This window comes from Caretta caretta, chromosome 7 (genome assembly GCF_965140235.1).
Source record: "Caretta caretta isolate rCarCar2 chromosome 7, rCarCar1.hap1, whole genome shotgun sequence".
NCBI lineage: Eukaryota > Metazoa > Chordata > Testudines > Cheloniidae > Caretta > Caretta caretta.
The window spans coordinates 123,486,779-123,500,813 of NC_134212.1; the positions used below are offsets into that span (position 1 = coordinate 123,486,779).

A 14,035-nucleotide genomic window follows, 5' to 3' on the forward strand; every position below is an offset into this window, starting at 1 on the left:
GACGGCCCGGGACTAGCCGTCTGCGGAGACGCTTCGGGAAATGCAACCCCGGCTGGCTGCCTGGGCCCTTTTCCTGGCTCAAGCGAAGTCGGTGACTGTTGAGCCATATCCGTCGGGTTGCCCCGCGAGCAGGTAGGGAGCAGCCCCCGGACAGAATGGCCTTAAAAATGCCCGGGGAACCGCCGGCGGATGCCTCTGGCTGGCTGCTGTGAGATTAGCCCGTTGGAGCGACCTTTGTGTGGGCGCAGAGAAACAGCCCTCGACCCAAACCGGGGAAAGGACCGATCGTTTTTAACTGCTTACACACGTGCGTTCAATTGCAAAAGGTCGGCCTTCAGACCTGCCTCTCCCACCGCTCCCTGTGGGTGCGCTTCCAGGCTCTGCACAAGTCGCGTCCAAGCGATGCCCATCGCCAGCGCTAGGCCAGTGGGTTTAGCTACCTACCCCTCTTCGGTTTCAGAGCAGCAGCCGTGTCAGTCTGTATTCGCAAACAGAAGAGGAGGACTTGTGGCACCTTAGAGACTAACTCATTTATTTGAGCAGAAGCTTTCGGGATAGTGGGCTGTGGCTCATGAAAGCTCATGCTCAAATAAATGTGTTGGTCTCTAAGGTGCCACAAGTCCTCCTTTCCTCTTCTTTGAGTTATCCGCAGAGGTTGCCACATATGACTGATTTACTCAAATCAAGGGAGCATTGGTTTGGGGTCATTCTTCATTTATCCAGTCTGATGCAACCTTTCTATTACCCCCACTCCGCAGGGCCCGAGCTGGGAGCACCGGGGTAATGTTCGGTGTGTAAAGAATCGGATTGATAATTTAGTTACAGAAGGGACAGGCGAGTCACTTCTAAAGTAAATCGTGGGTGCCCGAGATAAACATTTTACATATAATATAAAACGATGTATTTATATTTATACAAACAACACAGGATATTATATATCCTCTGTAAATCCTTTCTCGTAGAGTATTATGTATTTAGATTTCCACGAACAAATATATCCATCTATCCATCTCCTTTGTAAATCTTCCGCCTAATCTTGTATTATGTATTTCGATTTCTACAAATAGCACGGTGTATATAGATACATCTCCTTGGTAAACCCTCCGTGGACTATTTTGTTATGTATTTAGATTTCTGCAGACAACAGATTTTTATATGAAAATCTAAATACCGAATACAATATTAGAGAACGGATCTATACAGGGACAGCGATCCAGATATGAGATCCCTCACTTTTTCATATTTCTGCCCCCTCCACTCCTCAGACTTTGGAAAAAGAAAGGAGCCCCCCCTCCTTCTTCTCCCCCAGCCATTGCAACTCCAGCGCCGATTAAGCTTTTACCTTCTTTGTCTGGGCACGAAGGGCTTTGCACAATGGCAGCAAAATACCTGCAGCTTTCCACGGGGCGGCGGAAAGGCACTCGTGTCTGTTACACTCTCCCAGGGCTGGATGGGAGGAACGAGAAATACACCGGGGGGAGGGTGGGGGCGTGTGGATGTTTAGAGAAAACGTGAGCTAGTCAATTGCACAAATAAACAACCGGCAGTTGCAAGCTGCCTCCTTTGCGCTGTAGCTGGGGTGACTTGACTTTATAAGGCTCTGGCTAGCCTGGGGTTTTTTGGGCTCTGAAAGAAACTCCTTTTCTCCCCTCTCTCTCTCTCTCTCGCTCTTCCCTGACTGTCATTCATTCAGCTGCTCTCAGGATCCAGCCAATGGAGACCCAGGGCCTAGAAGTATCAGGCCTTCTGGTAACATGATTGATGCCCTCGCAGCCGAGCCAGAGTCCAGACGCTCGCACACTCTCACCCATTCTCTCCCAAATCTCCGCTCTTGCTTTTTTCCAGCCCTTCCTTCCCCACTTCCAGCCTCCTTGGAGGCTTTGGGGCGAAGCGAAGCGAGACCGGAGCGGCGCGCGGTGTAAATCTCTTCCCTGATCCGGCACTGGCCTGGAGCAGGGTGGTGGTGGGCGGACGACCCACCTTTTGTGTTGTTTAGGGGGATTACCAGCGGCAGCATGGATCACATAGGGGCTCACCACCTCCACCAGAGCCACGCCGAGCCCATCAGCTTTGGAATCGACCAGATCCTCAACAACCCGGACCAAGGCAGCTGCATGATCTCCGGCTCCCGGCTGCAGGACTCCTCCGACTACGGCTTGAGCTGCATCGTGAGCAGCGCCTACAACACCATGACCGGCAGCTACGGGGCGAGCGGCGGCTCGGCCGGGGCTTACCCGGGCGCCTGCAGCATGGCTTCCCTGCCGGGCTCCTACAACGTCAACATGGGGGTGGCCATGAACGGGAACGGCCTGAACTCGGCGGGGGGCGTGATCCGGGTGCCGGCGCACAGGCCGCTGGCTGGCGGCGGGCACCAGCCCCTCTCCACCGGGATGCCCACCGTGCCCTCGGTGAACGCCATGAACAACCTCACGGGGCTCACTTTCCCCTGGATGGAGAGCAACAGGCGCTACACGAAAGACCGGTTCACAGGTGAGTCCCGTCCCCTGGCTTCCAGAGCGGGGCAGCCCGGCTCGCCTGCCTCCCTGTCGGGATCACCGCCGCCGCTATGCCGGGCCCACCTGGCTCCCTCCCCGCTGCACCAGACAGCCCTGTCCCCTGGCCTCCCCCTCGCTGCCCTTTCCAGGCGGCCGGGATTGGCCGGGCGCGCCGGCAAGGGCGTGATCCATTGATTCCAGGGTGATCACCAAGACCCCGGCCCCGCTCTCCAGGCTCCGAGCAATGGGCACAGAGAAGCAAATCCCTGCGTAGAATTAGTCCCCGGCCAGCCACTGAGGCAGAGAGTAATGAGGCCGACGAGGAAAGAAAGAATCCTACCAAAGGATGCAGCACAATTAGCGATCTGGGGGTGAATCCACCTGAATGGGATTATTTATTAATTACCGGGGGGTTGGGACGATTCCCCAAGTGCATTTTGGCTATTGGGTGCAAAGATAGCCAAGGGACAGCAGGATTTATAAATGAATCAGTCAGTACAGATACGTTTTGACTAAGAAAGCACAGTTAGGCTCTAATAATAACAACAATAAATTCACAGTGGGGGGGGGTCACATTTAAACCCTTTAAACTCACCCCGAAAATAGTTGAAAAAGTTTTTCAGGCTCAGATTTTTCAGGGGGGTTTAGCTCAGAAAAGAATAGATTATTTGTTTATCCCTAACTTCTCATGGAAAGAGAAGGCTGCTCACGGATTTATTTTTAAAGTGAGGGTTTAATGTCGGCACATTATTGCGGGAGGGATAGTCCAGTTGTTGGATCTAGTAACAGGCAGGCACCGAGAGGGAACTGGAGTTCTCTCATTTCGTTATGGCCAGGCCCCAAAAGGAATTTCATGTTTCTATGATTTTTAACAAGTTTTTGTCGTAGTTTTTCTTCAGGGAAGATTACGGATCAATGTAAATTTCCTCTGCGAAACTGTGTTTTTGCAGTTCCCAAGCGAGCCTAATGCAGAATATAATAATGAACAGACAAGGCGGCTTCCTCCCACAGGGCCGAGCAAAACATTTAAGTGCTGCTCTTTCGCTTCATTTCTGGGGTCAGTTCTCCACCATTGCCCGCACCCCCAGACCCGAAGCAGTGTGGAGTGGGCGGCTGGATGGCTGTTTGGGTGTGAACTGGGAAACGAACCCAACACCAGAATGAGTGGGTTGAAAAGGCAGAAAAATTGTAAAATGGGGAGAATCCGTCCCCTTTAAAGCAGCTCCTGGTTAATTTACACTTTCCAGTGTGACCAACTGGGATTATTTTTAAATCTAATTTTGATATGATATCAATTTACTCATATAATTAAAAATACAACCGAATGAAGTCTTTATCTACTTCCCAGGGGGATAAGGCTCAATTTAATCATTGTTTATAGAGCGCGTTGAGATCCCGGGATGAAAGGCGTCGTTAGAATTGCCGAATATTTCAGCTCTCTTACTATTTACACAGGCAAAACTGTCCTGGTCACAAGTGGGGCTTTCCCCTGAGTGGGTCCCGGGGAACAGAGCCCATAATAGAAGTGCGAGAGGAGGAGAATTAGGCTGGTTTAGGACAGATGACGGCACCTAGAAATGTCATTGTAGAAACACTGCACAAAAGGCTTCCCAGAGACAACATCGGGTGGTATTATCCGTTGTTATTACTGCCGAGTATTAAACTCGGCAATTGGATGGGTTTCAAGACGGTAAATGTCTACCTGTTGGAGACAGGGACAGGTCATTCCATCTGGGAGGTATTGTACCTTTTGCCCTGGAGTAACTAACTCTTTGCCATGTGCTCTGGCCGCTAGATAGGAAGTTGTTGCGGCATCCATTTCACAGTAGTAATGGGGGCGGGGGGGGGGGGGGGAGGATTAAATGCATGATAGATCCTAGTTAGGCAACTATCACAAAAGGCCGTTTTGCCTGAAATTGACAGCAAATGTCCCCCTGTCATCTGAGTTTCGTCTGCTCTGTGGAAGGAAGGTACTGCCTAGCTTCCGGACCGACTAGGTGCTCTAAAAGATTTAGGGGCCTATATTTTTCCATTATCTGCCAGCCTGATTATATATGTGTCGGAACAGGGAGGAGGGCAGACGCTTCTCTGCTCTGTCCGGAAGAGGGACTGTCAAAATGGGAGCTTAGTTACAATAGCAAGCGAGAGGGATGAGAGGCCCTGCAGATAAGGAGAGGAAGATATGCGTAGACAGAAGACGGTTTAGATCGCCCTAATAACAGTGTTTTCCTATCTTCTCCGCTGAATGGGCGACGCCCTTGTACCTCACTTCAGTGCATCCGGCCTAGAGAGGTTGTTCGACAACTAATAAAGACAGATACAATTTAATAAACAGCCACGCTACTTCCGGGAGCCTTTTCTGTATTTATGAAGCTCTCATCGAAATTATTTCGACCCACCCCAGCGATTCCTGCGTAGAGTGAGAAAGGGGGAAAGTAAACACGCGTTTGTGTTCCGTGGAAGTTGGTGCAGGATCAGATTTTAAACTTAGTTCTACATCAGGACGAGGTAGGATATTCGTGTTTAAAGAGAATTCTGTGGGTAAGGTCCTTCCTAATTCAGGGGAAATAGATGATCAGTTATGACAGAAACTTTATTAATGGGATTAAACAGCGCGACCAAAAGGAGAGATATAGATATATATAGATATAAAACCCCAGACCAAAAAAAATCACCTTCATATACACACCAGGGACTAAAACAAATCTGAACTGTGGAAATCTGTCAATATCAGAGAGATGATTCATTCCACAAAGTATCGGGCCCCCCGCATCCGCTTTATTAACCCAATAGCCCGTGTTTGTGTTAAATGGATTTGTCACATTCAGAGCAATCCAGGAACTTTCTCGGGGGCGGGTAGTTTCCCTCTTTACATGAAATAAACAGACGCCCCGAGCTGTATTTTGAACAGGCGCCTGACACCGACTTCGTCCAAAGGCGGCTCTCTGAGCGCCTGGACTGACCGAGAAAATCAAATTCCCTAGCCTGAGAAATGGCCAAGGCTCCCCTTTGCGATGACAGGCAGACCGTGCCCCCGGAAATGCCGCCGGCTGGGCACCCCTGGGTGCGGCAGCGAATTAATCCCTGTCCATCCCCCCCGCCCTGGTTAGCAGGCAGCGGGACAGCCGGGGGTGCATCACGGGGGCGCCTGTTTTCGCGCTTTGGCCGGGGGAAAGGGCAGTTTGCTGCCAATAACAGACACGCGTTCAGACAAATCTCGGTAGTTAGCACAGGGGACTCGGCGCCGATCCGGCTCCCACGAAGTCACTGCAGGACGTGGGGCCTTTCCTGCTCTTCCAGCAGCACCAGGCATCTTCCCACCGCGCATTACTAACATCTGCCGCTCCTGGTCCTTTCTACACCCCCAGCCCCAGAGGGAGGGTTCGGGGCTGAGGGATGTTGGTGTCTCAGAGGGCCCGGGCCGAGAGGGGGTTTATTGCGGGGGAAGGGTAGGCCTGGGGCGGGCGGGGGTGCTTTGCAGCATGCTATTAGCCGCTATAGCTCGCCCAGGACAGCATGGGCTCTGGTAACAGCCCCCCCTCGCCCCTCGGCCCTGCTTCCCAGGCCAGGCTCTGCCCACTCCCCTCGCAATCTCTCTCTGTGTCTGTCTCTGCTATTGCTCGTGGACCCCTCCTGATATTTTGCTGCTTGCTTCTTTGCCCCCCCCCCCACCCGCCCGCCCCGTCTCCCACCCCAGTGGCCCTCTCACCCTTCACTGTAACACGCCGTATAGGTCACCCCTACCAGAACCGGACGCCGCCCAAGAAAAAGAAACCCAGGACGTCTTTCACCCGGCTGCAGATCTGCGAGCTGGAGAAGCGCTTCCACCGGCAGAAGTACCTGGCCTCGGCCGAGCGGGCAGCCCTGGCCAAGGCCCTCAAGATGACAGATGCCCAGGTGAAAACCTGGTTCCAGAACAGGAGGACAAAATGGAGGTCAGAAGCGAATCCCGCCCCTGGGGGTGTATTTGGTCTGGTGGGTGACTGTCTCTGTTGTCTTTGCGCACTGTCCGGGGTTGGCTGCCTTGGTGGCGCGCCCCTCTGGGCTTCGCCCGGCGTGTGTCGCGTTACTGCGCGGGCGGCCCTCGGGGCTGTTACCCGGGTGCTGAGCTACGGGGTGACAGAAGTTTGCCCCCGCGGGGTGTGGGTTTGTGTCTCTCCTCGCACGCGGCTGCCCTTTAGAGGGTTTCCGAGTCGGAGCTTTGCCCCTTTGAAAGACAGGCCCCGGCCCGCGCTAAGCTGAAAACCATCTCGGTTCTGTTCAGCAAAGCCGGGTGCGCTTAGCCGGGGCGGGGGGCTGTGGGCGGTCGATGCATTGGTCCGGTTGAGATGAGCGCTGATGGGGGGGATCCGCACACGCGGCGCGGTCCCTTCAGACCCCACAGCCGGAGAGAGAGGTCTACGCTTGGGTGAACTGGTCAGCGCGGATAACTCCGGAATCAGCGAGCTGGCCAAGCGCCGCAGCAGAAGTGAAGTGCAGTGGGGAGGCAGGACACAGGAAAGAGCGCGCCGGCCTGGCATTGCGTGTGACTCCGCTGGGATCCGGCCAAGTGGAGGAACGGGGTTCAGGAAGGGTCCAGAGGGGCAGCCCTGTTAGTCTGTGTCAGCAAAACCAAGGAGGAGTCCTTGGGGCACCTTCGAGGCTAACAGATTTGTTTGGGCATAAGCTTAAATGTGTTCGTCTATAAGGTGCCCCGAGGACTCCTCCTTGGTTTTGGTTTTGGTTCAGGAAGGTGTTTCAGACCCCAGTTTTTTCTCTCTTTGGCGGGATCCTTTTGGTTCAGTGCTTTAAAAAGTACATAAGGTATTAAATGGAGGAGACTGGTGTCCCCAAACACCAGCCGTTCTCTCCATCTGAACCGGTGAGAAAAACACGCCCCTTCCCAGATATATTCATGGCCGGCCAACAATCAGTGACAGTGTTTGGGACCGGTGGATTTCTGATGGACTCTCTCTACTCCCCCCAGAGCTAAGGCAATTTATACCAGCTCCGGATCTTCCCCCGAGTCCTTCCCAGGGTAACAGTTCTTTCCCCGGTGTCTTTAAACTGGCCTGGTAGTTTTATACAGAGAACAAGAAGGGCCAGTAATAACGGAAAACCATTTCCGGAGGAGAAAAATCCGAACGAAATTATGTTTCATTTTTTTAAAAAAACGAGGCTACCCAGTGGGGAGGCAATTTTTACTGGGAAAAGGCATCTTCGGGGTGTATTCTGGGGAGTTGTAAGTACTTGGGAGGAGAAGGAAAGGTACAAACTCGAGCATGTCATTTTGACTCTATGGCCCTTGGGGGTGTTTCTTTTGTTGTATTTTGTCCGTGATTTGTACTGACCAAAAAGCGGGTGGGTGCCTACGTGGATCTGTAATGATAAATGCAGCGTTTTGTGAATACATGAGGCCCGGGTCAAGAGGCATAAGAGGGAACCCTGTTTTCCTGGGCCATGTGGCAGTAGCCTAGGATGGCCTCGCCTCAGGGACGCTTTCCAGAGTAGCTAGAGGGGGTGAATGTGGCCATAAGCCATCCCCCCTGTGTCATGACGGTATGAACTGAGCTATTCATTTTCACACCAGCAACCAGAAAATTTAGATTAGTAATACGGGACTGTGGATTTCAGTACCGTGCCCTAAAAAGACAGCAATATGAGCTGATATTTATTTGAACAGCCTCAGCAGTCCTGAAAGTGCAGGGGAAATGAACTGCTGTAGATTTGGAAGCCTTTGAAGTGATTGGCTATGCTAAAAGCGAGGGATTTTAACTTTGAAAAAATCCCGTTGGGGTTTTGTAGTTACACAAAGGACGTTTAAGAAATGAAACCCGTCTTGTTTTCTTTACTTACCCTCCCATGCACGGTACCAGCCAAGAAAGGGTGTGACAATAACCATTGTTCAAAAGGAAGTTTATATATATATATATGTATATAATGGTTTGAAATCTCTATCCTGAAGTTCTGAATTATTATTGACTTGAGTTTTAAAGGACTAGAGAGTTATTTTCTCAAGTCCTCCGCAAAACAAAATATACTGTCTTCTTGGTTTTTTTTAAATCATCTTGTGTACATTGGATAAAGCTATTTATAATCCACAATAGATCAGCTCTTATTTAGAAAAGATTGATCTCAATTTGCTTCTAAAAATCCTTCATGCACAGTAGCATTACGCGGTTAAAAATCCATTTCCCCTTCCTTACTATAAGTAAGATTTCTGTTTGCATTAATGGGGAAAATGCCACAGACAGATAGAGGTGAGTTCTCGGGTAAAAATAGACGAATACAGGCGATTGTATATAATATTTAGCGCGAGAATTGCACACACCAGCCTTTGCTAGGATGTGCCAAAAGGAATTGGAAGAGAGATGTTTCAATAAATACACGAGGTTTAATGGAAGCTCTTTGAGTATGAAATAAGTCTCCCTGTGTTCCGAGCTCAATGAGTCTAGAGTCAATTATTGTATGTTGTCAACTCCAGGAGTTAGAATCGAAGTTGGTAGATAATGTAATTGCCTTCAATGGCTCTCACACAAACAGGCAGCTGGAGAGTGATGTATTCATTGCAGAGGAAGAGTTTTTGCGGCCCTAGAAGGGAAACAGGAAAGAAGTGAAATTTTAAAAAGTTAACTACAGACTAACATTCTTTGATCATTTGAAGCAAACAATAAATGTATATATCACAAGTCACCATGGCCTTAGCGCTCTAATTTAACTGCCAGAGAGTCCTAAACCGCATGTCTACAAGTTATACAATGGGAAGCTATTTAATAGGGGTGGGAATCCGAAAGGGGACAATCGCCGGAGTTTTGTGTACACGGGCAGTTGTTGCAAACAACCTGCAATTGCCTTAATAATACTTAATTTTAACCCCAGAACCTCCTGCTGGGGACAGTGCAACGAACGGTGAAGTCAGCGACAAGACAGACTTTGAAATCTGGGCCAGTCCTTTCGCGGTGGGACCTGGCAGGGCCGGGAAGGGGCTCTAGGGGAATGAGATCGATACTCGGTCGGAAGGAAGTTAAAAATCGCAGCAACTGCGCGATTTGCCAGAGCTTCAGGGAACAGGGACCAAATCACTTTCACCGAGTCCTGTTCGGTCACGTTCAGACCTGGGCCATTGAAATCAATGGGGAAAGCGTGCGGTGAGTAGAAGGGGACCTGGATCGGGGCCATACAGTGGTATAGGGTCCGAGTCTTAAATCTTCACACGGGTAAAAATCCCATTAAATGACCGCTCCCGTGTCTTTTACTACGTTAGGTGCCGATCCTGAAAAACTCCCATCGGAGCAGGATAGGGCCGGGCCCCGGGCTAGACACTTCATATTCGTGCTGGGGGGAAGGTCTTCCGTAATTTACAAATTTGCAATTAAGGCAATGGGCTGCATTTAATAATTATTACTAATATATTGCCCTTCCGTTGCAATATTTAAATAAATTGCCTGGATCCTGGTGTTTTTGCACCGTGGGGTATTTATTTCTCTCTTGGTTTGAAACGTGACTTATTTATTTATTTGTTTTGCTGCGAACTGTGTTAACTGAGAATAACGTACCAGCGTGAAATTAATAATCGGTTACCACTAATTATAAAGGAGACGGCGTTACATTTCTCGATGAAGTCAAAACAGTATTAAATATGCATTAAGAGTAAAATTGCTGTGGAAGGAAAACTCGTACATTATTTATGAAATTCTTTCCTCGTCTCTTATTCAGAAGATAATTGGCTGCATACGCTGAATTTTGTCCTGCTTTAACGCGGCACTTTCTGGTGGTGGTGGCTGTCTTGAAGTCGGAGAAGAAGTTTACAGGGCTGTCTCCGATCCCATGAAGCTACACCTGACAGTTGTCAAGAAATTAATGCCATCCAAAGCTATTTTACACCGTGTCTTTAATAAAAACCGTGCCTCGGAAGTGCTTTTACCGAATGAAATAACACGGTGACTCGGCTACATAATAAATAATGCCTGGTAAATCAAGCGGCGTGGGTCAGGGAGGAAAGAGAGGAGATCAGATACAAAAATGTATATTTCATGCTCTTTGTAGATGTGAAAGATACATGCAGTGGCTCTTGTCAATAACATGCCACTGTATTTGAGCTGAGAATCAACTTGGTGTCCCTGAGCTTTCTACAGCCGGCAGGACTCCAGTTTCCCACAGATAACCCAGCACGTCTCCTTTTCCCCAGCCCTAGTGGGTTATGAACTGAAACCTTTCAGGGCAGCGATAGCAAAAGGAAACCCAAACAAACAATAGTTTCATTAGAAATTGATTTTACAGCAATGCATTACAAAGTGTGAAGGATCAGTGCAGAGCCAGGAAAGTGACAGATAAGGCCATAAATCTGCTAATTACCACCAGAGAAGCACAGAAATAGCAGAGAGGGAAGGAATTTTTGTTGGCTGATTTTGGACACAGGGTTGATAGGCAGAGGAAATGCCTCTGCTTTTCATACCTGGATACCCCGCAAACAGAGCCTTGCTGTACCTCAGAGGGAAAACACAAAGGCCTAATATGCCAGGAAAACTTAAGCTGGGTGGCGCATGCATTCCCGGGGTCTTTGATTCATTCAGATATAATGCTTTCCATGCTGGATACTCCAAAGGGGGGAGACAGCACCATGGAACCAAGCTGCACAATGGGGTGAGAACTAGTCCGAGTTCCCATTTGACTCAGTGAACTTCCAGCTGTCCTGTTTGATTTTCTAGGGCTGGCTAGGCCCCCGGGGGAACATAGTGAAAAGTAGCTGGAAGGACAGTGTGTTGAGCCCAGCCACAGACACTGTAACCTGAGATCCACAGTAGGCCACATGGTTTCCAGGAGAGAGAAGACCAACCCTGGTGTTCCACTCTCTACAGTGTATACAGCTTGAGGGATGAACCAGAACTTTCTTCCTGGTTCTATCCTGAGAGCCTCACCTACCGAAGCGAATGGGGTTTTGCCTGAGAAAGGAGCGCAGGTTTTGGCCAAAGTTATTTCAAGGGGCCTAACTGGGCACCAAGGAAAGGGGCTGCGTGTGCGCCTGCCGTGGGGAGTGCTGTGCCACAAGGGATCTCCCCGGAGACCAAAGGGATTGGTCACTTCCCACAAAGCTGTGGACAATGGAGCTCAGACACTGGGCGAGTGGAGGAAATCTGCCTTTCCTTTGGACCTCTCTGGAATAATTTCCCAAGATCCCTGGCTGCAGTCATTTGCAGTAGGCTGGGGACCATCCTGGAGAACAGGGAACAATCCTGCATTGGCCAGGGGAATGGGGTGGGGGGGAGGGGGAGATTTGACTTAGTTAGGTCTCTTCCAGCTCAGTCTTCTCTGCTCCTATGGACAGTCCGTATCTTCCTCTATGAGAACATGTCCTGCACCCGTGGCCACAAAGGAAGCTTTGGATTTTGTATGGTACTTTCCCTTTTCTTAAGGAGGGTAATGGAAAGACAGTGTGGTCCAGTGGCTAGTGCCCTGGACTGGGACTCAGGAGACATGGGTACTATTCCCTGCTTTGTGGCCTTCCACAGGTCTCTCACTGTGTGTCTGTACAGGGCCCAGCACAGTGAGGCCGTGACCTTGGTAGGGCAGCTCTATCATGACATAAATCATTCATGATTATTGTTTTCTCCCAGACGACAAACTGCAGAAGAGAGGGAGGCCGAGAGACAGCAAGCCAACCGCATCCTCATGCAGCTCCAGCAGGAGGCCTTCCAGAAAAGCATCAATCAGCCCCTCCAGGCAGACCCCATCTGTGTCCACAACTCTTCCCTCTTCGCCCTCCAGAACCTCCAGCCTTGGTCTGATGACTCGTCCAAGATCACCAGCGTCACCTCCGTTGCCTCTGCTTGCGAATAGAGCCCACAATCCAGTGGTCCCCCCCACGCACACTGTGTTACGAGCCACCCAAGCTTCAGCACAGTTGGAAGCATCCTTCTTCCCAACAGGAAACTACCCCTATACACTGTCACCCAAGAGCCCCACACTTCCAATGTGCCGAGACAGCAAATATCCTCTTGGCAGGAAGCAGGGGAGGGGGGAAAAAATAAAGTCACCTGCGGGATTATTCAGATAAAAGTGGCATTTCCCTTTTTGTCTTTTGAAAGTCTCCATTACGGACAATGAACAACAAGGAGCTCCCTTAATTATTCCCAGAAAGTAAAGATATGTTAGCCCCATGTCATCCTCTCAGAATCCATGGAGGAAATCTTCCCTGGATTCTGTCCGCAGCCAGTGCAGGCCTTTGGTTTCTTTGTATACGTTTTTTTAGACTGGTCATTTAAAATGAAATAATTCCCCCTTCCTTGAAATGGAGCTTTGACGTTTCTTTAACAAACCCCCTCGCCTCCACCTGGGTCATTGGCGCAAAAGAAATGCACAGACTGGATTCAACAAATGGACAAAACAGCCCAGCTTTAGTCTTTTGCCTGGTGATTTCCACGTGCAGGGGAAGTGAATTCCTTGGATTTCACCTAGGAATGTCTCTTCCTCCTTTTAATTATTATATTTTTCCAGTGGGGGAATAAGAGAGGAAACTGACGGACCTTTGAAGATAGTAAGCACCATATTGCAAATAATTGTATGAAGATTCCAAACTGTTTCCCTGGATACTACATACTCTGCATTGATCAACTTATATTTTAATAACTCTTGAAACATCTGTGGCATTCTGCAGAGACAATGCAGTTTCATTCAGTGGATTATTTTGGTATTATTTACAAATGTTGTTCAATATTTTCTTTTACTTCTTTTGCTCTAGATGTCAGCTTAAGTTGGGGGGAAATCTTTCACTTTCAGCTGTTTCTCTCATTTCTTTAATTGTATTGAGGGAAGGAGACATGCTTAAGTCAAGCACTTCTTATAGCAAACTCCAGGAATATATATATAGATATATATACACAGTATATATTTTTCAGTTACTTATAATCTAAAACAGCACTGCCAATTTAAGCAGCTGGTACAAACAATCAATCAAAAATATTTTCAGTGAGATTTTTAAAGGCATTTGTTTGTTTGTTTTAAGTTATGCACTTCTAAGGTGTTTCATGTGTATTCATTTTATAAAGTGCTTGTGTAATTTATGTGGATATAAAAGAATAATAAAAAAAAAAGTCCAGGATACTGGATAAATCAGCTAAGGCTTTGCTCTTGTTTTTGTACTGAGTTCCAAGAGGGAATATTACACCAGAAGTCACGTGGCAACTGTCTTCAAAATTAAGGTTGAGGTGTAAATGGAATTAACATTGCCCTTCTATTTATGTAGAATCTTCTTGGCTCCAGCACCTAGGGGGTTAGGTAATACATTTTACCCCAGATCCTGCTAACATTTTTAGGTATAAAACCAGCAAAGCACTTAGCAGCTGCTTAACTTTAAGCACTTCATTGGGACTGCTTATGTGGTTAAATTAAGCAGATGCTAAGGACTTTAGTCTGGAGAAGAGAAGACTGAGAGGGGACATGATCACAGTTTTCAAGTACATAAAATGTTGTTACAAGGAGCAGGGAGAAAAATTGTTCTCGTTAACCGCTGAGGCTAGGACGAGAAGCAATGGGCTTAAATTGCAGCAAGGGTGGCTTAGATT

The 14,035-nt window shown here is 48.8% G+C and overlaps 1 protein-coding gene across 1 annotated transcript; it reads left to right on the plus strand.

Annotated features, from left to right (window-relative positions):
* The first annotated feature begins 2,015 nt into the window (after window positions 1–2,015).
* TLX1 (T cell leukemia homeobox 1) lies at window positions 2,016–13,484 on the plus strand. The gene is made up of 3 exons (XM_048858298.2): window positions 2,016–2,490; window positions 6,229–6,430; window positions 12,089–13,484. The coding sequence occupies exons 1-3, from the start codon at window positions 2,016–2,018 to the stop codon at window positions 12,309–12,311; spliced, it is 900 nt and encodes a 299-aa protein (XP_048714255.1). The 3' UTR covers window positions 12,312–13,484.
* Window positions 13,485–14,035: the final 551 nt, after the last annotated feature.